This window comes from Gavialis gangeticus, unplaced genomic scaffold (genome assembly GCF_001723915.1).
Source record: "Gavialis gangeticus isolate Ggan-Ray unplaced genomic scaffold, GavGan_comp1, whole genome shotgun sequence".
NCBI lineage: Eukaryota > Metazoa > Chordata > Crocodylia > Gavialidae > Gavialis > Gavialis gangeticus.
The window spans coordinates 20,726,448-20,746,391 of NW_017729002.1; the positions used below are offsets into that span (position 1 = coordinate 20,726,448).

At 43.2% G+C, this 19,944-nt stretch overlaps 1 protein-coding gene across 3 annotated transcripts; it reads left to right on the plus strand.

Annotated features, from left to right (window-relative positions):
• The first annotated feature begins 6 nt into the window (after positions 1-6).
• Positions 7-16,461, plus strand: LOC109290830 (major facilitator superfamily domain-containing protein 1-like). Of its 3 annotated transcripts, none has more exons than XM_019507621.1 (13): positions 7-38; positions 1,843-1,943; positions 4,722-4,846; positions 5,005-5,060; positions 5,838-5,981; positions 6,418-6,576; positions 8,637-8,752; positions 9,598-9,698; positions 11,547-11,658; positions 12,293-12,430; positions 14,042-14,181; positions 14,386-14,497; positions 14,937-16,461. In XM_019507621.1, exons 1-13 carry the CDS (start codon positions 17-19, stop codon positions 15,051-15,053), a joined length of 1,443 nt encoding a protein of 480 aa, XP_019363166.1. In that variant the 5' UTR covers positions 7-16; the 3' UTR covers positions 15,054-16,461. The 3 variants fall into 3 exon arrangements, with proteins under 3 accessions (XP_019363166.1, XP_019363165.1, XP_019363167.1); XM_019507620.1 differs by lacking the exon at positions 7-38 and adding an exon at positions 447-754; XM_019507622.1 differs by lacking the exons at positions 7-38; positions 1,843-1,943 and adding an exon at positions 3,946-4,057.
• Positions 16,462-19,944: the final 3,483 nt, after the last annotated feature.

Here is a 19,944-nt window from a genome sequence, read left to right on the forward strand (position 1 = left end):
CGGGCGCAGCCGGGCCATGGCGGCGGCGGCCGAGCAAGGTAGGAGCTGCTGGCGGTGGCGGGGAAGGCTCCTCACGTGACCACACGGCGTCAGGTGACGGCCCGGTGTAGTCACGTGACAGGCGCCATGTGACCGGGACCCGGGCCTTGGTACCCCGAGGGCTCCACTCTCGGGCTGCTCCCGGGGCACGTGTCACCCCTCCGCCGTCGCCTGCCCTCGCCCACCCCGTGCTGGCAGAGCTCCCGGCGGCGGGGCTGCGCCGTGCCGTGCCCGGCTGGGGCTGCGAGGCCCACGGCGAAGGGACTCTCAGCCCCCAGGCCCGGCGGCTGGGCCCACTGCTGAACCCGGGGGATGGCAGCGCCGCAGTCCCTAGCCCGGGGGCCCCTCTCGACTGAGGAATCCCAGTCACCCGAAGCTGCTTGTGGCTGCAGGGGGAGCTCAAGATCAGGCTCGGCCCATACAGCAATAAGGCAGGATGGGATCTAACAGACAATCCCATCGTCACCTCTCCTGTCACACCCGTTTTCTGGCTGGAGACATGACTGTGAGTGGTGCATTAGATCCCATCATGCCTTACCGTGCACATGTGGAGGGGGACTAAGTTACTGTACCCAGGCAGAAGGCTTCTGGGATTGACTTTACACCTGCTAATACCAGTAACACTTCCTCCCATCCCTAATGCAGGTGCTGCATATACTGCTTTTAAGCATCAGTAGAACTTACAAGATGTGTATCCCCAGACTGCTTAAAGCCTGTGAGTGAGGGTGCACGTACAATTGCAGTAGCATGTTGCTTCTTTATGCACCTTAATGGATTTTTAAAATCATTTTGCATATATGTTTTGCATATATTGCAAAGAATACATTACATATACTTGGAAAAAAATTATATGCTCTCCATCTGTGATGTGCCCTTGCCTTGTGGGGAGGCAGACAGAGAGATGTGGAACAGTTTGGCTGGGAGAGGGCTGGTTAGTTGCCTCTCAGGAAATGGGAGGCCACTTTGGTTTCCAAGTGCCTTATTAAGGAGCCTTTGCACACTGCAGAAGCTTTCCTGTTTGGATTCACCAAGTGCAGACTGAGAGAGCTGTAGCATAGCAGTTCCCATGCTCCATTAGGGACACCTGGAATCTTACTGCGTTTGCTGTGGGGTCCTGCTCTGAAAGGTCACTGGGGTCCTGGGGAACAATACTGTTGTCTGCATCTCTGAAATGGCAGCCCACAGAGATAGCAGCTCTCAGCATGCACTGCCAGCTGTCTGTATGCATGCTGTTGCACAGGGGGAGATGCATATTTGTATTAATTCTGCAGGCAGCCTCCTGGCAAAAATTGGTTCCGTCTGGAATAGGTGGAAGAGCTGTATCTACTTACACATTTTGAAATATCTATTTCTATCTTCCAATAATTTGAAAAATCAAGGTAGAGTACTGGATAGACTTGCATAAACCATATACTTGATAACCAGTATGTTTAATCTGTTTCACTGTAAAGTGATCTTGCTTACAAACACCATAGATGTGCATGATACTTTCTGTGTATTTAGAGAAATGTCTGCCCCCAGTAAGAGCTTACTGACAGATTCATGCAGCCAGTCATTTATGTTCAAGTGGAATCACACCAAAACTGAAGTATTGCAAAGGCACAAAGGTCCTTCTGTGCAGATCCAGCTGCAGGGTCAGGGTTTAGGAAAGAAAGAGGAGCAAACAAAGCAGCACAGGGATGGGAAATTGCAGATATTGCAGTACATTAGAAAATCTCTGTACGTATTGTATTTTTAATCATTTTTCAGGTCAAGCTAACGTGTTTGTAATACAGAATAATGCCAAATTTGTTCACTCTCCAGCTTACTACAGGTTCGTAGTGCTTTTCTTCAACTGCCTCTTGACCTTTGGCTCTTATTTCTGCTTTGATATTCCCAGTGTCCTGCAAGAGCAATTCCAAGGGGTAAGTACTAGGTTGCTGTAAGCAAGATAATTTTTGCAGAAACTTATTGATTATGATCTAAGAGGAGACTGCAAAATGTTCTATGCATTGCAAAGAAAGATTCTTAATCACAAATGCAGTTAAAAAAATCCAGATAACTGAGAGGTTGTTCTGTGAAGATTATATTGTCAGTTGTATGTGCTGTGACAGATTCCTTTGTCCAGAATAGAGCTATAGATAGTTTAAGTAAGACAGTGGTGTGTACAGAGCAAACACAAACAGTACAAGGTATGAATTTTAGGTATTGGTTGGAGAAAAACTTGGAACCCCAAACTAGCTTGTTGTAAGGTGACCTTTGTGCGTGTTACAGTTCAACAGGTTTCCCATGCAGTCCATATCCTATACAGGTTTTTAGTGTTTTTATGGAACCATAGATGCTTGTGGTACTTTACCAAAAAAATAGTTTCTGTTGATTTCACAACATAATTTAGAAAGAGTAGGTGTGCTCATAATTATACTAATAAAAAAGTTCTAAAATCAGTCATGGCATTTAACTGGCTGCTAGTGGATCTGTGGCTTTAAATGAGATGTAAAATTAACAATGCTCTCAAATTCAAGTACAGACTTTTATCATTTAGTTTTCCAACTAATCTACACCAGACTTCTCATGCATTTCTTTAAAGATCTTTCTGTATTGCAGAGTAAAGTACTCTCCATGGAGGGCAGAGTGTTGTTATGTTGTATTGTTTTGCTGGAGACTGAGATTCAAGGCACCAACATATATTTGTTGCTTATCTCTGTCAATGATCATTATTGTTAGCAAACTCTAGGAGAGAGCTCAGTTTGCTCATGTGCACCACCTGCTGTTGATAAGCTGGCCTGACTACGAAAGATGGCAGACCTTAGCCAAGAGAGAGCATTACGGATATGGATACACATACACTTAGAACAGTTTCAAAAGGCAGTAGCTGTTGCATGCTAATGCAGTGATTCTCAACCAGAGTGACATGGCACCCAGGGGTGCTGCCAGATCCTTTGAAGGGTCCCATGAGGCATGAGAAGATAAGAGCAGGCTCAGGGTTGTCCTTGCCTGGCTAATCCCTCAACCCCCTGCCTGACCCCTCTGCAAGGCATTAAGCACTGGAATATGTAAATAAGTTTTTGAAACTGGGTGTCAGTCAATTCACAGAAGTTATGGAAGGATGCTTCAAGTCTAAAAAACCTGAGAACCATTGTTCTAATGGTTAATTGTGGATAAGCTTAGAATGATATCAATGGAACAAAAACACTTAAGTTTGAACCCTGGATGAAGTATTATTAAAATTACAGTGGCATTGCTATATTTGTATCATTCCTCGCTTGTCGGGGTGTAGCCATAAGAATGTAACATGGGCTGCCTTTGAAACTTTCTGCTCCAGATGTATCTGCCTCCATACCCTTTTGTGTCTGGGCATGTGATTTTCAAAAGGACTGCAAGCATTCATTATCCACTGAAATGGTAACGATCTCTGAATAGACCCCATGCTATATCAGATTCAGAGTGTTTTTTCCCACTTTTTTGTGATGAAGGTTCTGGATGGTCACTTAGGAATTTGTTTTAGTTCCTTGCTGCCACAGATTTCCTGTGAGATTTTGGGCAAATCAGTTAATGTCTACATGTTAATTATTTACCTTTAAAATTAGGAAATTATGCCCCTTTCCCTGTCTTATCTCTCTAATTGTACGCAGTTTAGGGCAGCACCTTGCCCACTGTTGGTTGGGGTCTGTGAGCTCTCCTGTAATATTATATAAGAGAGATGTTGGCATGTTATATGTATACCACACTTAATTCTTGCAGTTGTGTACAGAGGCCTCTCCAGTGCACTTGCATATATGACTCCAAATCTAGTGATGGGGGGGAAAAGTCTTATTCTAGCTGTTTTTCTCTGCTGGCCTTCAGAATTTCTGCTAAAACAACCAGTCATTCTGATGACTGTAGAAAAATGTGATCCACGGTCAAAATGTTTTGCAGGCTCTTATGGCTGGGATACTGCATTCCCTGATCATTTGCAGGCACTAGGTCTGCCTGCCACTGTGGATGTCCCCAGTAGACCTGATTCATCAAACTTCTATGGTCCTGATCATCCCTTTTACTAGTGAGGAAATGCTGCCTTTTGGTAGAATAAATCAGGATTCTCTTTTGAAAATATAGGAAAGTCTTGCTAACTTTGTGCCAAGTTAGGAGTCTTGTCCTACTTGTCAGCAAAGGTTTAATAGTGGGCAACTGGAACAAGGTTTTGTATTGCTGAAGCTTCATTAATTTTACAAATTGACTGCAGAACATTTTGCTGCATTTACAAAGTATCAAATTCTTAAAAACTAAGCTAGGACTGAGGAAGTAAAATGGACCAAATATGTTTTGTGGTGCAGTATCCTTGCCTTTTTTCTTGACACTAATCTCAGTGGCTTATTTACAAGAGGAACAGATCTCCCACAGCTTCCATCAAAGTGGGGGGAAAAAAGCAGAATCACAAGAATTCTTTTTAGACTTCCCAGCTGCTGGTGAGAATTAGCTAGGCACTGCCATATTTTCGTATGATTCCAGAGAAATTGTTGCATGTCATTCAGAACATCTTAATAATGGTCTTGTACATGAGCCCAATGAAAACCTTCTGATCCCATATGTCACGTTGGGAGCAGAGTGGGAGACGTAAGCTTACAAGTGGAAAGTTGAAACCAATTCTGAGACATATTGATTCTCTTCACTTGATTGGTCTTCCCTTGCTGTTGTAATACTCTTTGTATTGATTTGTTATGTAGAACCTAACTTGCCCCAATGGAACCCAGCATAATGGCACTGGACATAATGGTACGTTGGACTGTGTGGAAGGCCTGGGGATGACACCTGCACAGTACAACTTGCTGTATGCAATCTATGCCTGGACGTGAGTCACATTTCTCTTGTTTAGGGGAGGGCAGCGTGGCACATGGGTTGCCTACTGGCAGTAAAATAAAGTGCCAGAGCAGGGGGGCTCGACCTGATGATCTCACAAGGTCCCTTCAGGCCATAAACTTCTGTGAATCTGTGTTTTTGTTTTTCTAGTAATGCACTGGTGGTGGTTGTGGCTGGATTCCTGATTGACAAACTGGGAAATCGCTGTAAGTCCTGACTAATTATAGTCTTTCTTTTAGGATTGTAGGAAAGATTGTAGGATCTTCTTCTTTGGCACAGAGATGACTTTTCAAGCTGTTGGGGATATTGCTTCCATGGCAGACTCTTGTTTTTGTAAGGTTTGGAGGCATGAAATAAGGCATTTTTGGAGGATGTAATGGATGTAGGAGTTCCTAGATCTGCTTCATGGAACAGAACGCAAAAAATGTGCAAAGTTTTCCCTATGGCCTCATGCTTGGTTGTGGATCGTTAGAACAGTAAAATAAAAGGTACAGTAGTTCAGTAATCTTTTTCTTCTGGCACACAGTAAAATAGGTGAGGGACAAGCCTGGAACTTGCTGTGATCCTTTATCTAGAAATGTAAGTGCTCTTACAGCAACAGCCTGGTGGCTTTGCATTCTTTTTCTCCCTTTATCAAGTTGCAAGCCTGCCTAAGGAGCTGGGCCAGCTGATACAGAGATAATTAAGAGGCCCTAGTCAGTGGCAAAGTTAGCAGTAAGACTTATAAGTCTGGAACTTATAAGCCTGTCTTGAGCTGCAGAAACCTTCTTTGATTCTAAACAATGTTTTCCTCACTATAAAGCAGCCAGTCTTCCAAAGCATTGGCAAAATACTATGCATTAGAGTCAGTTTGATGTAAGACTCAAGAATTTAGCTGTCACTTCCAAATTAAAAAATCAGAGATCATTGAAAACTTTACTGTTGTGGAATAATATTCTATGTTATGTCTTAATTTCAACATATTTTTCTGCTTTGTTCCCCAGTTGGCGTCTTTGTCTTCTCTCTTCTAACTGTCCTGGGATCCTCCATCTTTGCTCTGGGCTCTCACTTCAAGGGAACACCCTATCTCTTGCCAATGATGCTGACAGGACGACTACTGTTTGGATCTGGGAATGGGTCACTTACCAGTAAGGAATCCAGTAATTCCTACCCTAGTTAGATCCCACTCAGGACAAAGGAGATTTGGGCTCTATCCCTGTTCCTGTAATCAGCATCTCACAGGTTGTGCCTGGAACCTTTGGTGATGATGGAGTGTTTGGTCTGCCGAATGGCAACTCATATAGCTTTAATCTGTTCTCTGAGTATTGGGTACCATCATAACCAGTCTTTGCTCCTTCGTAGGAGCAATAGTTGCAGTATGAAAGCTATAGCTCAGGTTTTGGGAAGCCAGTCAGCCCCCACTTGTACCTACAAATGCTACGGGTTTCTTTAAATAGGGTGCATGATTAGTATCAAGGAGTCTTTGCCGCCAAAACCATGTGGCCCAAAGAGAATGGACAGGGAAGACTCATAACATTTTCTGCCACATCTGTTAATACAGACCTTCTTCCTTTCCACTCCAAGTTGTGCAGAATCGCATCACGGCCTTCTGGTTTAAGGGGAAGGAACTGGCCTTGGCATTTGGATTGACCCTGTCCTTTTCTCGGCTGGGGAGTGTACTCAACTTCTTCTTCACCCAGCAGTTTGAGAGCCACTTCGGTATCCAGTGGACACTCTGGGGAGGTTAGTTTCATTCTGAATTCTGTTTTATGTGGCTCTAGGCCCCTTAAAATAGCAATGATTAAGTCTGACTGATTTAAAAAAAATAGATACATGGAAGAGGTAATGAAACTACTAGAAGAGGGTCTGTGTTTCCCCAGCAGTACTTCTAGCCTGAGGACACAATGGACAGATGGCCATTACTGCCTGGAGCTTTCCTTTAAGGTTGCAGCATTTTGCCTCTTTTGCAGCCTTACTGTGTTATTAGAATGCCTGCAGTCATGCATGAGCATGTATATTTTTTCCTGCTGAATAAATGAGCATCTGTCAGAGTACAATTGAACAGCTACCTGGGAGGGATGCCTATGGTTATTCTTTCTCTCTCACTCTCTCTACTCCACTGAATTAGTGGTAGTTTTTCCTGTGTACTGACCAGTATAAAAAAATCCTACATATTTACAGTTAGAGCCTCCCTTTGGTATAGTAGTGGGATGGAATTACCACTTCCAAGTCTCTGATGCAGTTTTGCTCAGGGCTTGAGGTTGCTTCAGTATTTTCCCTTGTTATAACGACAAGTGGAATCCCTGTCTAGCAGAAGGTATGAGCAAGGATTAGAATGTTGCTTGGGTGTTATAGTTACGACTTCAGATATGTGACAGTGGTAATCGTTCTATAGCTGTGTTTTTGTTGAGTGGCAAGGCTCCAAGGAATCTGGCTAATTGTATTGTTGGTTGGTAAGTAAATGTTGCTGTACAGGAACCATAACTTCCAGCCAATCAGGTAAATGTGAGGATTACCTGAAAACCTTGCCACTCTGGCTTGCAGAGAGGATTTGTTAAACAGGTGTACTTAAATAGATTTGCCTTTATATATTTAATTCAATGCTGTTTGTTTGTATTCTGACACACAACAGCAGCATCAGAATAGCTTCAATATCCTGTATTTGGGAGAGTTAAATACACTATTTTAAAGGATTCAACTAGAAAAATGGCTTGTTTGCTACAGACACTAAGGTCACATCCCAGTGTATCTTCACTGATTTCCGTTCTTTGGAGCTGGGCCTCCTTACATTGGTTAGATACACTGCATCTGCAAGTGCTTCATTGGGTTCAAGTGAGGAGTGTTGTTTTTGTTTTGGTTTGGGGTTTTTTGGCTTCCAAATACTGTCTGTGTTATCATTCTCTCCTGGTCACACAGACATCAAAGTTTCCTTAGCTATTCTCAATAACTAAGACTTTCAAATTCTGGATTAAAAATGTACAGACTGTATGTCTGAGGCCTTGAGGGTTTAATTGACAAATGTACAGACTGTATTAAAAATGTTCTGCTGTATGTAAGGAAAAGATAGAGGAGGTTGTCTGTAAACAGACATAACTAAGAACTCTTTATAGTAAATGAAAAATGTGTTCGGCTCTAAACTTTGCCCTGTGGTGTTTGCAACCCAGTCTTTCACCCCAGTGTATGAAAAGAAAATAGACAAGATTGTTCTTAGTGTCCTGAGAGAAATGAACAGTGTAAAGATCAGGAATGAGTGGGTGGGGGGGGGTTTCAATCTTAACATCTAAATATTATGATCCTCAAACTACCAGTGTCAGTGTTTTAAAGACTGATGAAGGTACAACGACGGCTCTTGGGGCTTGAAGTAATTTTCTTTCCTGTATTTCCTGGATTTTTGTCTTTAATTTTAACTCTATTTCTGAGGATAAAATAGAACTGGCATTGGCAGCCCGTTAGGTGTTAGAAGCCTTTTGTATTCCAGCAGAAATTCCTGCAGATGATTTGGGTTTGTTTTTGTTTTAGCACCAAGATGTCTCTAGCAAAGTGCTTTAGTTGTCTTAGCCTGGGATATTGGTAGCTGTGGAGTTAGGGCCTTGAGGGTTTAATTGGCAATTCTGATGGCTGCATAGTGATCCGTGCAGTGCAAAGGTTCCCACTTGTGACTGGAATAGAAGTAGACACATGATGATGTTGGAGAATAGCAGTTATGCAAATTGCATAAGGGGGCTCAGCCAGTAACATAAAATAGACTTTGTCATTCAGTTCTCTCTACCACAGGAAAATCTTAAAGTACATTCTTTTTGCAGGTACTTTGCTGTGTGTGCTGGGATTTATTTCGGCCATCACAGTCAGCATGCTGGACAAAGTGGGAATGAAGCAGCTTGGATTGGATGGGGTTATCCAGCAGGAGTCCAAAAAAGTGGTATGTGGAATACTAGATGGCTCTTTCCTCCAGAGCGGTCAGGGTTGGGCTAGGCAAGCTGAAATTTGTTTTCATTTTGGGCTCTGTTTTGTGTGACCAAGGTGCAGAGAAGTCTTGGCCGGAAGGGGAACTAAACAAGGAGAATAAAAGGTGCTGGCTTCCTAGAGACCAGAGCTTGCACTTGGAGTGCATGGGTTAATGTGCCAGCAAACAGTGGCTTGAGATAAAGATAAGATACCAGCTGTTTTAGAAGGTGCTTCTGTGTGGGGTTCACAGGACTGTGGTGGAAAATGGCTATTTATTAAGAATGAGGACACTTTCCTGCCGAGACAGAAACAGTCCTTATGCCAGGTTTTCTTCTGCTTTTTCTGTCTGGTTGTAAATATGGTGGGCAATTGGGCTGTCCTCTTTTCCTGACATTTAGATCCCATAGACTGCAGAAGACTGTGTTGTGAGGGAAGTTTTTGCTGATCAGACTTTGATACTTCCCTTTTCTTAGTAGCTCCCTGTCATACTCTCACCCCTGCTGTGCTTCACTCCAGCTTTTATTCTGTCAAAGCACATTCTGCTCAGAAGTCTCTTGCTGACATATAGATGCTTAAACTAGCAAAGTTTACAAAGATACTTTGGACTCTGACCATAGCCCTTTCTGAGCTAAAGAAGGGAAGGATATAGGGAGAAATACATAAGTTCTGGAAATCCCAGAGAGAATGATCTGTGTTTCAACACTGTTCACCAGCAGCCCTTGTTGGACCCTCTAATGCTCTATGATGTAAAGGAAGTAAGACGGTGAGGTTAAAAGTAGTCTGCCTCCTGCCTGATCTAAGGGAACTTTCTCTTTGCAGCGGGTTCAAGATGTCCGTCGACTGCCACTTCGCTACTGGCTTCTGGTTCTCACCATCATGTTCTTTTACAATGGGGTCTTCCCATTTGTGGCGGATGCCAGGTACTTATGGGAATGGTGGTTGCATTGGGGCTGGTAATGTTCCCCACATTGTTATTTGGATAAAAAGCTAACACAGTCCAGCCTCATCCTCTCCATCTCTTCATTCAGTCAGCTGGGGAATCTTGGGAGTGGAAGCTTTGCAACACAGGCTCGTTTTTGGAGGAGGGGGTTTTGGGGAATGGGTCACTTGTTTGGTTTTGTGATCATAGCCAGCTGTTGCCAAGCAGTCTCCTTAATATTTGGTTACAGAACATCAGGGTCCTTTGACTTTTCTGTCCCTTAAACTTATAAACCATCTATGATAGTTTGGGGGAGGGATATTTTTTATCTGGAGCAGAGAAAGCAGCCTTAAAGAAATTTGAATGGATTTAAAATGCTAAAGCTTTAAGCTCTAAAACCCAAACTTTATTTCCCAAAGATGAATACTTCTCCCTTTACCTGGGTGTGAAAGTGGCAAGGAAAGAATCTATGCAGCCATTATATGAAGGGCTCATGAAGTGTGCATATGTAGAATAGGCAGCTTCTGGCGCCATTTGGTCTGGCAGCATAAATGCATTTAGGCAAAACACCTTACTGCAGTGGCAGAGTCGACAGGAGGAAGGATGAAAGCCTCTATGGATTTGGATTCACTTCAGAACTATTGTACCTTCTCCAAAATACTTGGCTCAGACAGTCATGTGCGTGAGCAGCTGCGCTGGAGGGTGGCTAGCAGCAAGCATCTTTTAAGATAAGGAATGTATTAAAACTGCTGTGCATGGCAGTTCCCTTACACGCTTCCAAAGGCATCCTGTAGGAAGGACAGCAGAGAGTCTGGAATCCTGCATTCCCCTCTGGGTCTGACAGACTCTCTGTGCCCATGAGGAAAGTCCTTTTTCCTTCTGTTTTTCTGATTTGCAAAATTGCGATATAATGCTACTTCCCACAGGAGGGTTGTGAAATTTTGTGTTAAGGAAGTGCTCGGAGATTTTTTGAATGAAAGATGCAATGACTCCTTTATGATTTTACTGCTAACAAACCATTTGACAGTATGGGATGAGGCAATGTCACTAAAAGCATGTTGCAATAATCAACAAAGCAAGGGCCTAGTATCAGAATCCAGTAGAAGTGAAGTGAACAGTACCAAGATCTTGGCATGCCCCCTGAAATGAGCTTTCTGGCCATCTGTTGCTTGCTTTAATGACAGTTGGCACCAACCATCTCTGTAGACGTGACTCTTGCAAAGCTTTCTCCCTGTATTCTGTCATGGAATGAAACACCACACAACCTTAGGCTTAAAGTCATTCTTCCCCCCCCCACCCCAACATTTCTACTGGTAAATTAATTCCAGGCTCATTTCCCATATAAGAACTGTGGTCCCAGTGCCTTCTGTGTTATTGATTAGCTCAATCGATCACAGTAAATCTGCAAAGGATAGCATTTTGCTGTTGCTGAACTATGAAGCTTACAGTACAGTGAGCCTCATCTCTCCTAAAAAAACAAACAAACCCCCCCAAAACCCTAAATTGTAGCCATATAAGTTACTGGGCAAAGACAAACAAATCTTGGTGTTTCAAAATTAACTATCCCTCCCACCATCTCCAGTTCTCCAAATGCTCAGACCTCTCTTGGCCATTGCAGAGAAGCAAGATGGGTCACAAGCCTGACTGCCCACTGTCATCATCCACCTCTTAAAAAAGATAATGCAGAACTACAGACCAAACTGAGCTGAACTTGTGTTTTGGCAAATTCTCTAGTGCATGGAAAGTCCTCCCTGTCCAGATGATGTCTGCACTGACTTGCTTCATGCCAAGATAACCAGATGAAGAATCCTAATTATGTAACTTTTTTTCCTTCCAATTTTATTTTTAGCAAGTTTATCCAAGATAAGTATTCTGGCTACAGTCAGCAGGCAGCCGCTTACATTGCTGGAGCAGTGTATGACAGTTCTCTTGTTCTCTCTGCAGCAGTTGGCATATTAATTGTGAGTATCAGTACTTAAAACACAAGTTACATGATGGATTGTTGGCTCACACGTCAAGGCCTAGTACAAACCATAGTCTGTGTTTTGGGCAGATTATATGTGTCTGATTTTAAAAACAGGGCCCCAGAGGTAGGTCACTACTGATGCAAGAGATTTATGGACTGGTTTGAAGCAGGATTTCTCAGTTTACTAATCTAAATTGGGTCACAAGTGACACACTAGATCTCTGCTCCTCTTAATTCCTGTTGTAGAGGTATTGTGCAACTGGGTATGAGTACCTATATGCTCATGAGAAGCTCTGGACTGAAATAGTGAGGTAATTGGCAGAGCTTTGTACATGAATGGGGAAGGAGTAGTAGGCATACACCAGTCTATGTTAAGTCTAACTTGCCAGTCCCTAACTTTCACTAAAATGCAACTTGCTGTCTTGCAAATAGAACTCTGGTATTTCAAAATCCAGGTGATTCTAGATGTCAAGACTCTTTGCCAGACTCATCTGTTCTTCTTGCCACGTGAGAGGAACTGGGAATGCTTCTTTAGGTCTCTTTCCCATAGCTAAATTAACACTTTTACAGATCTGGTGCCTTTCTGAAACCATCTGTGTCTCTGAATAACCTGTTCCTTACTTCACCAGGACTATGTTGGATTGAGAGGTGTGTTTGCAGTTGGCTGTGCTGTGCTGACTCTGCCAGTCTTTGCTCTCCTGGCATTCACATTTGTTCCTCCACTTGTCTCTACCATATGGCTGGGGATCACTTACTCCTTTGCTGCTGTAAGTATGCTGAACTCCCTGCATTGCCAGATTATATTGTGGCAATACTCTCTGCCATCCTGTTTCTAGACAGTAGCACATCAGATTACTCAGGGGGTACTTTTGGGTATGCTAGCAGCTTATTGCTTTACATCTTTGATTTGCGGAACCCAGAGGATTTAGTTGGTAACAAATGCCCAAAGGATCAGTTCTCCAGTATAACACAAAATAGATGAAGGAACCTATTGGCACTATCTGAGTGAAGCATTAAAGTGATAGCTTTCTTTTTTGCCACCACCTGAGCAGAATTCCAGCTTCTCTGATAAGCTGCTCTGACATTTGAAACTGGAACAACCTGATCCCAAATTGCACATGTGCTCTGAGCTGACCAGTGCAGCTTCTGGAAAGAGGATGTTGGACTATCAAATTGCAGTCTCTGGATAGATAATGGTCAATGTTGGATGCAAGGAAGGTGTAAATAGCAACAAAAAGTGTTTTGTGACAACTTTTTCTCCCCAGTTGCTGATAAGCCAGGGGTAGGTAAAAGATGGCCTGTGGGCCAGATCCTGCCCACCAAGGAATTTTTTCCAGCCTGCAGCAGGTTCCTCAGCTCCATCTGGCTGAGGCACATGGTACAGCCTGGGCCATGGTGAGCGCAACCAGTCACGCTGTCCCTGGATGTGCATCTGGGCAGGGGCAGCACAGCAGCTAGACTTGTTTCCCTGCAACCCCAGTGGTGGTTCCTTCTGGCTGCTGTTGCTGCTGGACCTATCCCACTGCCCAGGCACTCTGGCCCATCTGCCTCACACCCACTGCTGGGGGCAGAACCTGTGTAGACAGGGCATACAGCCAGGCAGATAGGATAGGACTATGGACGGATGGGGCTGGGATCATGGGGTGGTCACAGCATGGGGCCAGGGCCCAGGGCAGACTGTGATCTGCTGCCTGCATGTTCCTGCAATGGGTGCTGGTTCCATGGGCAGGGGCATGAAGGGAGTGGATTGCAGCTCTGCCCTGGGCCCCAGCCCCACACTGTCACTGCCCTGCAATCCTAACCCAGGCCCCACCCACCTGTCTCGCTCCTGGATGCAGCTTCCTACCTGCCCACAATCCCATCACATCTGCTTGGCCACATGCCCCACCTGTGCAGGTCCCAGCCAGTGACAGCGTGGGGTGGGAACTCAGGGCAGAGCTGTGATCCGCTCCCAGCATGCCCCTGCCCGTGGAACTGGTGTCCATTGCAGGGGCGTACAGGGAACTTGATTGTGGCTGTGCCCTGGCTCCCAGCCCTGTGTTGTCATGGCCCTATGAATCCTAGCTCCAGTCCCACCTGCCTGTCTCACTCCCAAATGCTGTTTCCTGCCTGCCCACAACCCCATCCCAGCTAACCGGCCAAGTGCGGAGCAGAGCCACTTAGGGAGTTTTGGTGAGCTGTTGGGGGGAGGGGTATTGACCTGGCCTGTGACAGCTCACCATAACTCCCTAATTGGCCCTCCGACCCAAATAATTGCCTACCCCAGCGATAAGCTAACACCTTTAAAGCTAGGGCTTGAGTTGTTCAGTTCTTTAGACAGTGTCTCAATAGAATAGAAAAAAATTTCTGCTATCATCTCTCTTTATTCTGTGCAACAGGCTAGTATGTGGCCATCCATACCCCTTGTGGTACCCCAGGCCACTCTAGGAACAGCTATGGGGCTTGCTACCTCTGTGCAGATGATTGGAATTGGCCTTTCAAACTTAATCGTTGGACACATTCTGGGAACAAAGTCCAGGTAAGAGCTACTGCCTTTCATTTTCTAAGCAAATCCTGGTAATGGTGCTATTACGGACTGAAACTGAAAAGCCAGTTTTGTTTGTGGCTTAAACCAGGCAGTTTCAAGATGTTATGCTAATGCTTCATTTTAACTGTATTTAAGCAAGAAGGAAGTAGTAAATGTCTTCATAGGGTGACTAGTTTTGTCCTTGACCCCCAACAGCGAACTAAAGATCCCACTGTGGCGCTGGCAGGAGATGATGATTTTTATGCTGGCAAACACGATTGCATGTATTGTTACCTCTGTTAGCCTTAATGTGGTGGACAGGAAGCAGGTAAGAACATGCTTATGCTTTCATCATCCTTCTTTGTTCACAACTTATTGACTTGAACATCAGGTGTTTCTTAACTTTAGCGTGCTTCTTAAGTGTAAACTTTGCTCCTAATGTGGTAGTTTCAAAAACAGCATCTCTGAAATGGGTAGTGCGGAATTTGGATGTGGAAGGATTCTCCTTTTGACTCTGGAGAGGCACTACTGATTGTTGTAGAATCTTCTGTAAACCCATACAGTATTTCCAGTGTTGATGCTGTGCCCAAGGTAGAGGTCTAGCAATTGGGAGTTTCAAGCCCATTCTTTCCCCCAAAATGAGCTTCACAAAATATTGAAGACCCAGCTATCAGCTAAAAAGCTGTTTACTCTGTGCTTTAGACTGGACCTTGGACAAGCTGCTTGGGCTTCTGTTTTTTTCACTGTCTGCTTCTCTGAATTGCCAGGGGGGCACACTGAACAGAACAACAAAACGATCGCCTGTGGAACATGAGGACCAGCAACCTGCAGATGCAGCGCCACTGCTTAGCGATGAACCAGAAAATGATGGGTCTGTCAACTAGGAAGTCTTGAGCAACCCCAAGTCTAAAGACACACTACCAGAGCGCAAGAACTGATGACTGGTTGCTAGACACAGCATCAGACTTTGCCATTTGACATTGTTTTTAAGCAGCACATCTAAAAGTATTTTAACTTTTTTTTTAAAGGGAAACTTTAATTCTGCTTGAAGATGAAAGGAATTATTTACTTGAAGGGGACGCTGCTAGTTCCCTATATGTGGAACACAAGCAGAACATGTTGGCCATATAGTGCTTAAGCAAGGAAGTGACCTCTTTCCAGGCATAGAGGTCCATGTGGTGCTTCTTTTTAAAAATTAACTACACTGCAATGAGTTAACTTATCTTAATTTTGTTACAAGCTAGTGTGTCCACATTGCTTTTTAATCTTAAATTAAGGGATGTCAAATGCATTTCACTGAACTTTCCTCTGTTCTTTCACAGCAAGCATCTTGCAGCAGCATTTTCTTACTAAATGAGTAGATTAGCCTTCCATTTCAGTAACTAGAATGAATTTGTGCTTCTTCCAACTAGGTAAGCTTACAAGTAAAACTGCCACTGCATTAAGCAGAGTACAGTGAGTAACTAAATCTCACTATAAATTGGCAAGGCCTGATGGGGTGAAAATGGGCCAAATTTTGAATTGCCTTGCTGTTGCTTCCCAAGCTGTGACTGCTCAGATGCCCTCAAAAAGTATGCAACTGATCTAAGACAGTAAGTGAAAATATATATAACCTAATCCTCTGAATCAAATGCTTCCACTAGTTAGTGCTAATGTGTATTGATCTCTGGCTTCTAGAGCTGAGTAAAACTACCAGTCTTTCTATGCAACCTCTTAAATGTGATGGGTTAACAATGAAGTAATAATCACATTTTTAAAAAGAGGAGAGAGCAAACAAAGGAAAAAAATGCCAAAAGCAGAGGGTAGGGAAAGCCTTTGGTGAATCATTAAGCAGTGGCAGAATACAGATATTTTGGAGTGAAACTAATTTTTTGTACATGAGAACAGGTTGCAGTAAGAAATACAATAAAGTAATGCTTCCCAACTAGTCGTGGAGAACAGATCCTCTGTTATAGGAAATGTTGTTTTCTGTGTTAGTAAGAGGTAGTAGAGATTGGAGAACTTTACATAGCAGTTCCTCCCAAGCTTGTATAAATTTGTCTGAATCTGTGCTGGTTCACAATACAATCTAATACAAACAATTTAACAATTAGTCTGCTGGGAGGTTAAGTTGTGTGCAGTTGAAAACAAGAGGGTGGGAGACTTCTCATCTACTCATCTCCCTAATGCAGTTGAAGACCTCTCTTGGAAAATGCAAGCTCTTACCTTTTCATTCATTTTTTGACTGAGAAAAATAATAGAGCATGTATTCTGTTGCAAATAAATCAGACAATAGGCCAGAATGCTTTTGGACAGTATGGATTCCTATTTGAAGTCTCTGGGTTTATCTTGTTAATTGTGCAGATGCTAATGTTGTGTGGCACTCTTAAAAGGATTTTATGGCACACTGATTGAGAATCACTATTCTAACAATGCCTTCTTGTTCCTACCTTCATTAAGCTGAGGCATCAGCTTTTGTACCAAAGCAGTTGTCTTAATTAGAGTGAGTCTCTAATAGTTTTAAGATAAGTGTAAATCTCTCTGTTTACCAGCAGCATTTTTAACCAGTTGTTAACTGACACTTGCTAGGTTAGATTATTATCCCAGCACATCTTTTAGCTTGTGATTACAGTGGTGTAACATTCCAGTCTCACAGAAATTCACCCTGGGATTTCCATGTAACAGCATTACAGATTGCTGAGGATTTGGGTTCAGGGCAGAGTGGGAGTAGCCTTCAAAACAAGTACCTTTTTATAGTAAGTGGCATGCAGTGGCCATGTCAAAGTAGCTGTGCTTTTGCTTCCCTGAGTCATTGGTTCTACAGATAATAGGATTTCTTTTGAACCAGGTGGTCAGCTGTATGAGTGAGTAATACACACTTTGCACAGACCTGATGCATTGTGGAATTAATTGCATACCATGTCCAAAGGTTAAAAGTTTATCCCATCATTCCTCATGATCCTGTGCTGTGTTTCTGGAAAGCCAGTGTCACTTTTTCATACAGTAATGAACTTGGGGACAATACAATAAACTGTAATCCAAGTAGTCATGAATAGGTAGTAGTCTGAGCCATAACCAGCTTCCTGGAGCTTTGTAAACCAACTGCTTCCTGATTGAGTGGTTTTGGGGATGGCAGCAGCAAGACCTACAGCTCCAAGACAGACTTTTAATGAAACCGCTTTTCTCTGTGTAGTACCATTCTTGGGTGCACAGAACGAGGGTTGATTGGCTTGGATAGGTGTCTCCTTAATTGTTTGCATTGGCTGTCTTGGCTCATGGGCTTTGGCAGTGCTAGTACAGCAGTAGTACTACTGAGGGGGATATTTTGCTGTGCAGCCTACTTGTATATGTTAGAGAATATGTACTTCTATTATATGAACTATGAAAATCACTGCAGACAATGGAGGAACCTACTGTGCAGTACATTCTAAAGAGAATACAGGAAATGAGCTTTCCCTACTTTGAGACCACCACCAGTGGGACAAAAATGAAACAGAGCTGTAAAGCTAAATATAGTGGCAGTGCTGCTTGACCCCCTCCTTGTTGCTTTAGCCTTTTTTCCTGACAACCATTGCAAGATCATGGGGGCTTACAATAGCATCATACCAACCTCATTTGGAAGTGCTCAAAGGAATGGCTCATGTATGTTGTTGTCTTCTCTGCCACTGGTGGAAGGAGCTGTTATTAGTAGAGCTGTTAGGGCTAACTGCTGTTCCCACTAGGAGAGCTCCAGTGTGTAGAATCAGGGCTCCACTTCTGATTGCAGCAAAGAGATACTGAGCAAGCAGCAACTTTGCTAGAACAAGCTTTTCAGAAGCATATTTATTACACCCATAAACTGCTGCCTTGTTTTCCCTGGTTCAGCAAAGCACTACTTTGCCAGCTCCCTGAACACAAAAGGGTGTTTGCTACCTGCTTGCTTCTGTTCTTCTGCTTCTCATCTTTGAAGCCCCCTCTATTCTCAAACTGCCTGCCTCACTTCTGAGAAGCTTCTACAAGGTTAGTGAGCAATTCCTCCTTTGTTCTGTTCTTTCCTCAAGTTATGCCAGCTGCTGGGCTATTGCTAACAGCATGTATATGAAGGTCTGGAACCCTGGTAGGCCCTAGGCAAAGCAATAAAAAGCAGAAAGTAACTGTTTGGTTCCCACAGTAGGTATTAGGGCTGTGTGAAACTTTGGTCCCCGATTTGATTCGGCCCAATTCAGTGGTGGAATCTACTAATTGAATCAGAGAGGAACTGGAGCAGTCAAAGGATACCAGCTTATATCTGCCCAGAATACCAGAAATAAAAATACATATATGAAATGTCAAAGCATGGAACACTAACACTGATAAAGAGAAAATTAAGTATCCTTATTTTCTTCTATAGTGGTTGAGTTTAAGAAGTGTAGTGGGTAACAGTGTTGGTGTGCTAGGTACCAACACAGACTGAGTTAAGTCTGTGCCAGGTTCATCTTTGTGCCATTCTCAGCCTTCTCTTATGCATTGGCAGTGTCCAAGATGCAGCGCAGGTCATTGCTGGCATTGCAAGCCATCTTCCTACCCTTAGTTTTAATGTGATATGGTTTCCCATTTGTGACCCTCCTCAGCTGTTCTCTTCAAATGTCTGTTCTGACACCCAGACCAGGGCTTTGTAACCTGTATCTTCCCCTCATATGGTAGAGAAATCTAGGACCTCAGCCTGGCTCCAGCTGGGAGCTGGATAAGTGGACCTCTGGTGCACACTAATACAAAATGACCAAACCTGGCAGCACACAGAATTTGAAGAGGAAGGTGATATCTAATCACCCTGACAGAAAAAGGATGTTCTGGACATGGTTCAAAGCAGTGTGGGGAAGCAGCTGAATTAGTTAACCAGTTACATCAATGTAATTGGCTACATTATATAGAAACAGAAGTCTTACACTGATGTAATCCAGATTTTGATTAAAAATGCTGTGGAGACAGGATCCAAGGTTCTACTTCAGAGTAACAGAGGTAGACTTATGCAAACAGATGTTAACTGGTCTTGGCCTAACACATCACAAAATATAGCATAATATAGCATTTCAAAAGTAAATGGGAGAGCAATCTAGTTTTTTTTTCAAAGCATGAGTTATCCACTGTTTCCAGCTGGCATGGTAAGGCTACAAACAGATGTTGCTTATCCCAGGACAAGCTCTATGGCATTTATCCCCTGGGTAAATTCTAAAAAGGTTTATAGGATAGGAAGTACTAACAGCTTATGCTGGGACATCTCAAAGTGCATCTGAATGATTATCCCAGGATTGCATCACTGAAATCAATGGTAGAATAGCAGCAGTGCATTCAGCTGCTCATCAAACCCTGATTAGAAGGGTGATGTGTACATGTACACCAATCCTGCAAAATTTCTGTTCCAGGACAAACACAAGCACAACTTGTGTAGGGAGAAATGCAACATCTGTTCTTAGCCTAGGTGTGAGCACCATCTAACGCTGCTGTACAACTAATCCTCAAAACAGGGAAACATTTGCAATTATTCTCTACTTGTCAAAGCATAAAATGCTTGACCCATTCTTTTGCCACATCCTAAACTAGTGTTAAATAGAAATACGTGTTATATAGCTTTTTCTTAAACATAAGGATAAACGGAAAATTGATCACTGCTAGAGCCAGAATCGGCATTTCATGTGCTCTTCCGCAAGCTTCCTAACATTCAAATACTTTATTTACAATAGAGAAAATGATCAGTTTTATATTTTAGAGCTTCTGAATATAAGAGAGTTCAAGAAGTGTTGGAGTGTTGTTATAGCCTCAATGGTTCAGGAAAATATG

Bases quoted from the DNA above. Each gene is read 5' to 3' on its own strand.
- LOC109290830 (XM_019507620.1), top strand. From the start codon at position 679: ATGCAGGTGCTGCATATACTGCTTTTAAGCATCAGTAGAACTTACAAG. The intron at 755-1,842 runs GTGAGTGAGGGT...TTCACTCTCCAG, and splicing joins CCCCAGACTGCTTAAAGCCT to CTTACTACAGGTTCGTAGTG. The intron at 14,498-14,936 runs GTAAGAACATGC...CTGAATTGCCAG, and splicing joins ATGTGGTGGACAGGAAGCAG to GGGGGCACACTGAACAGAAC.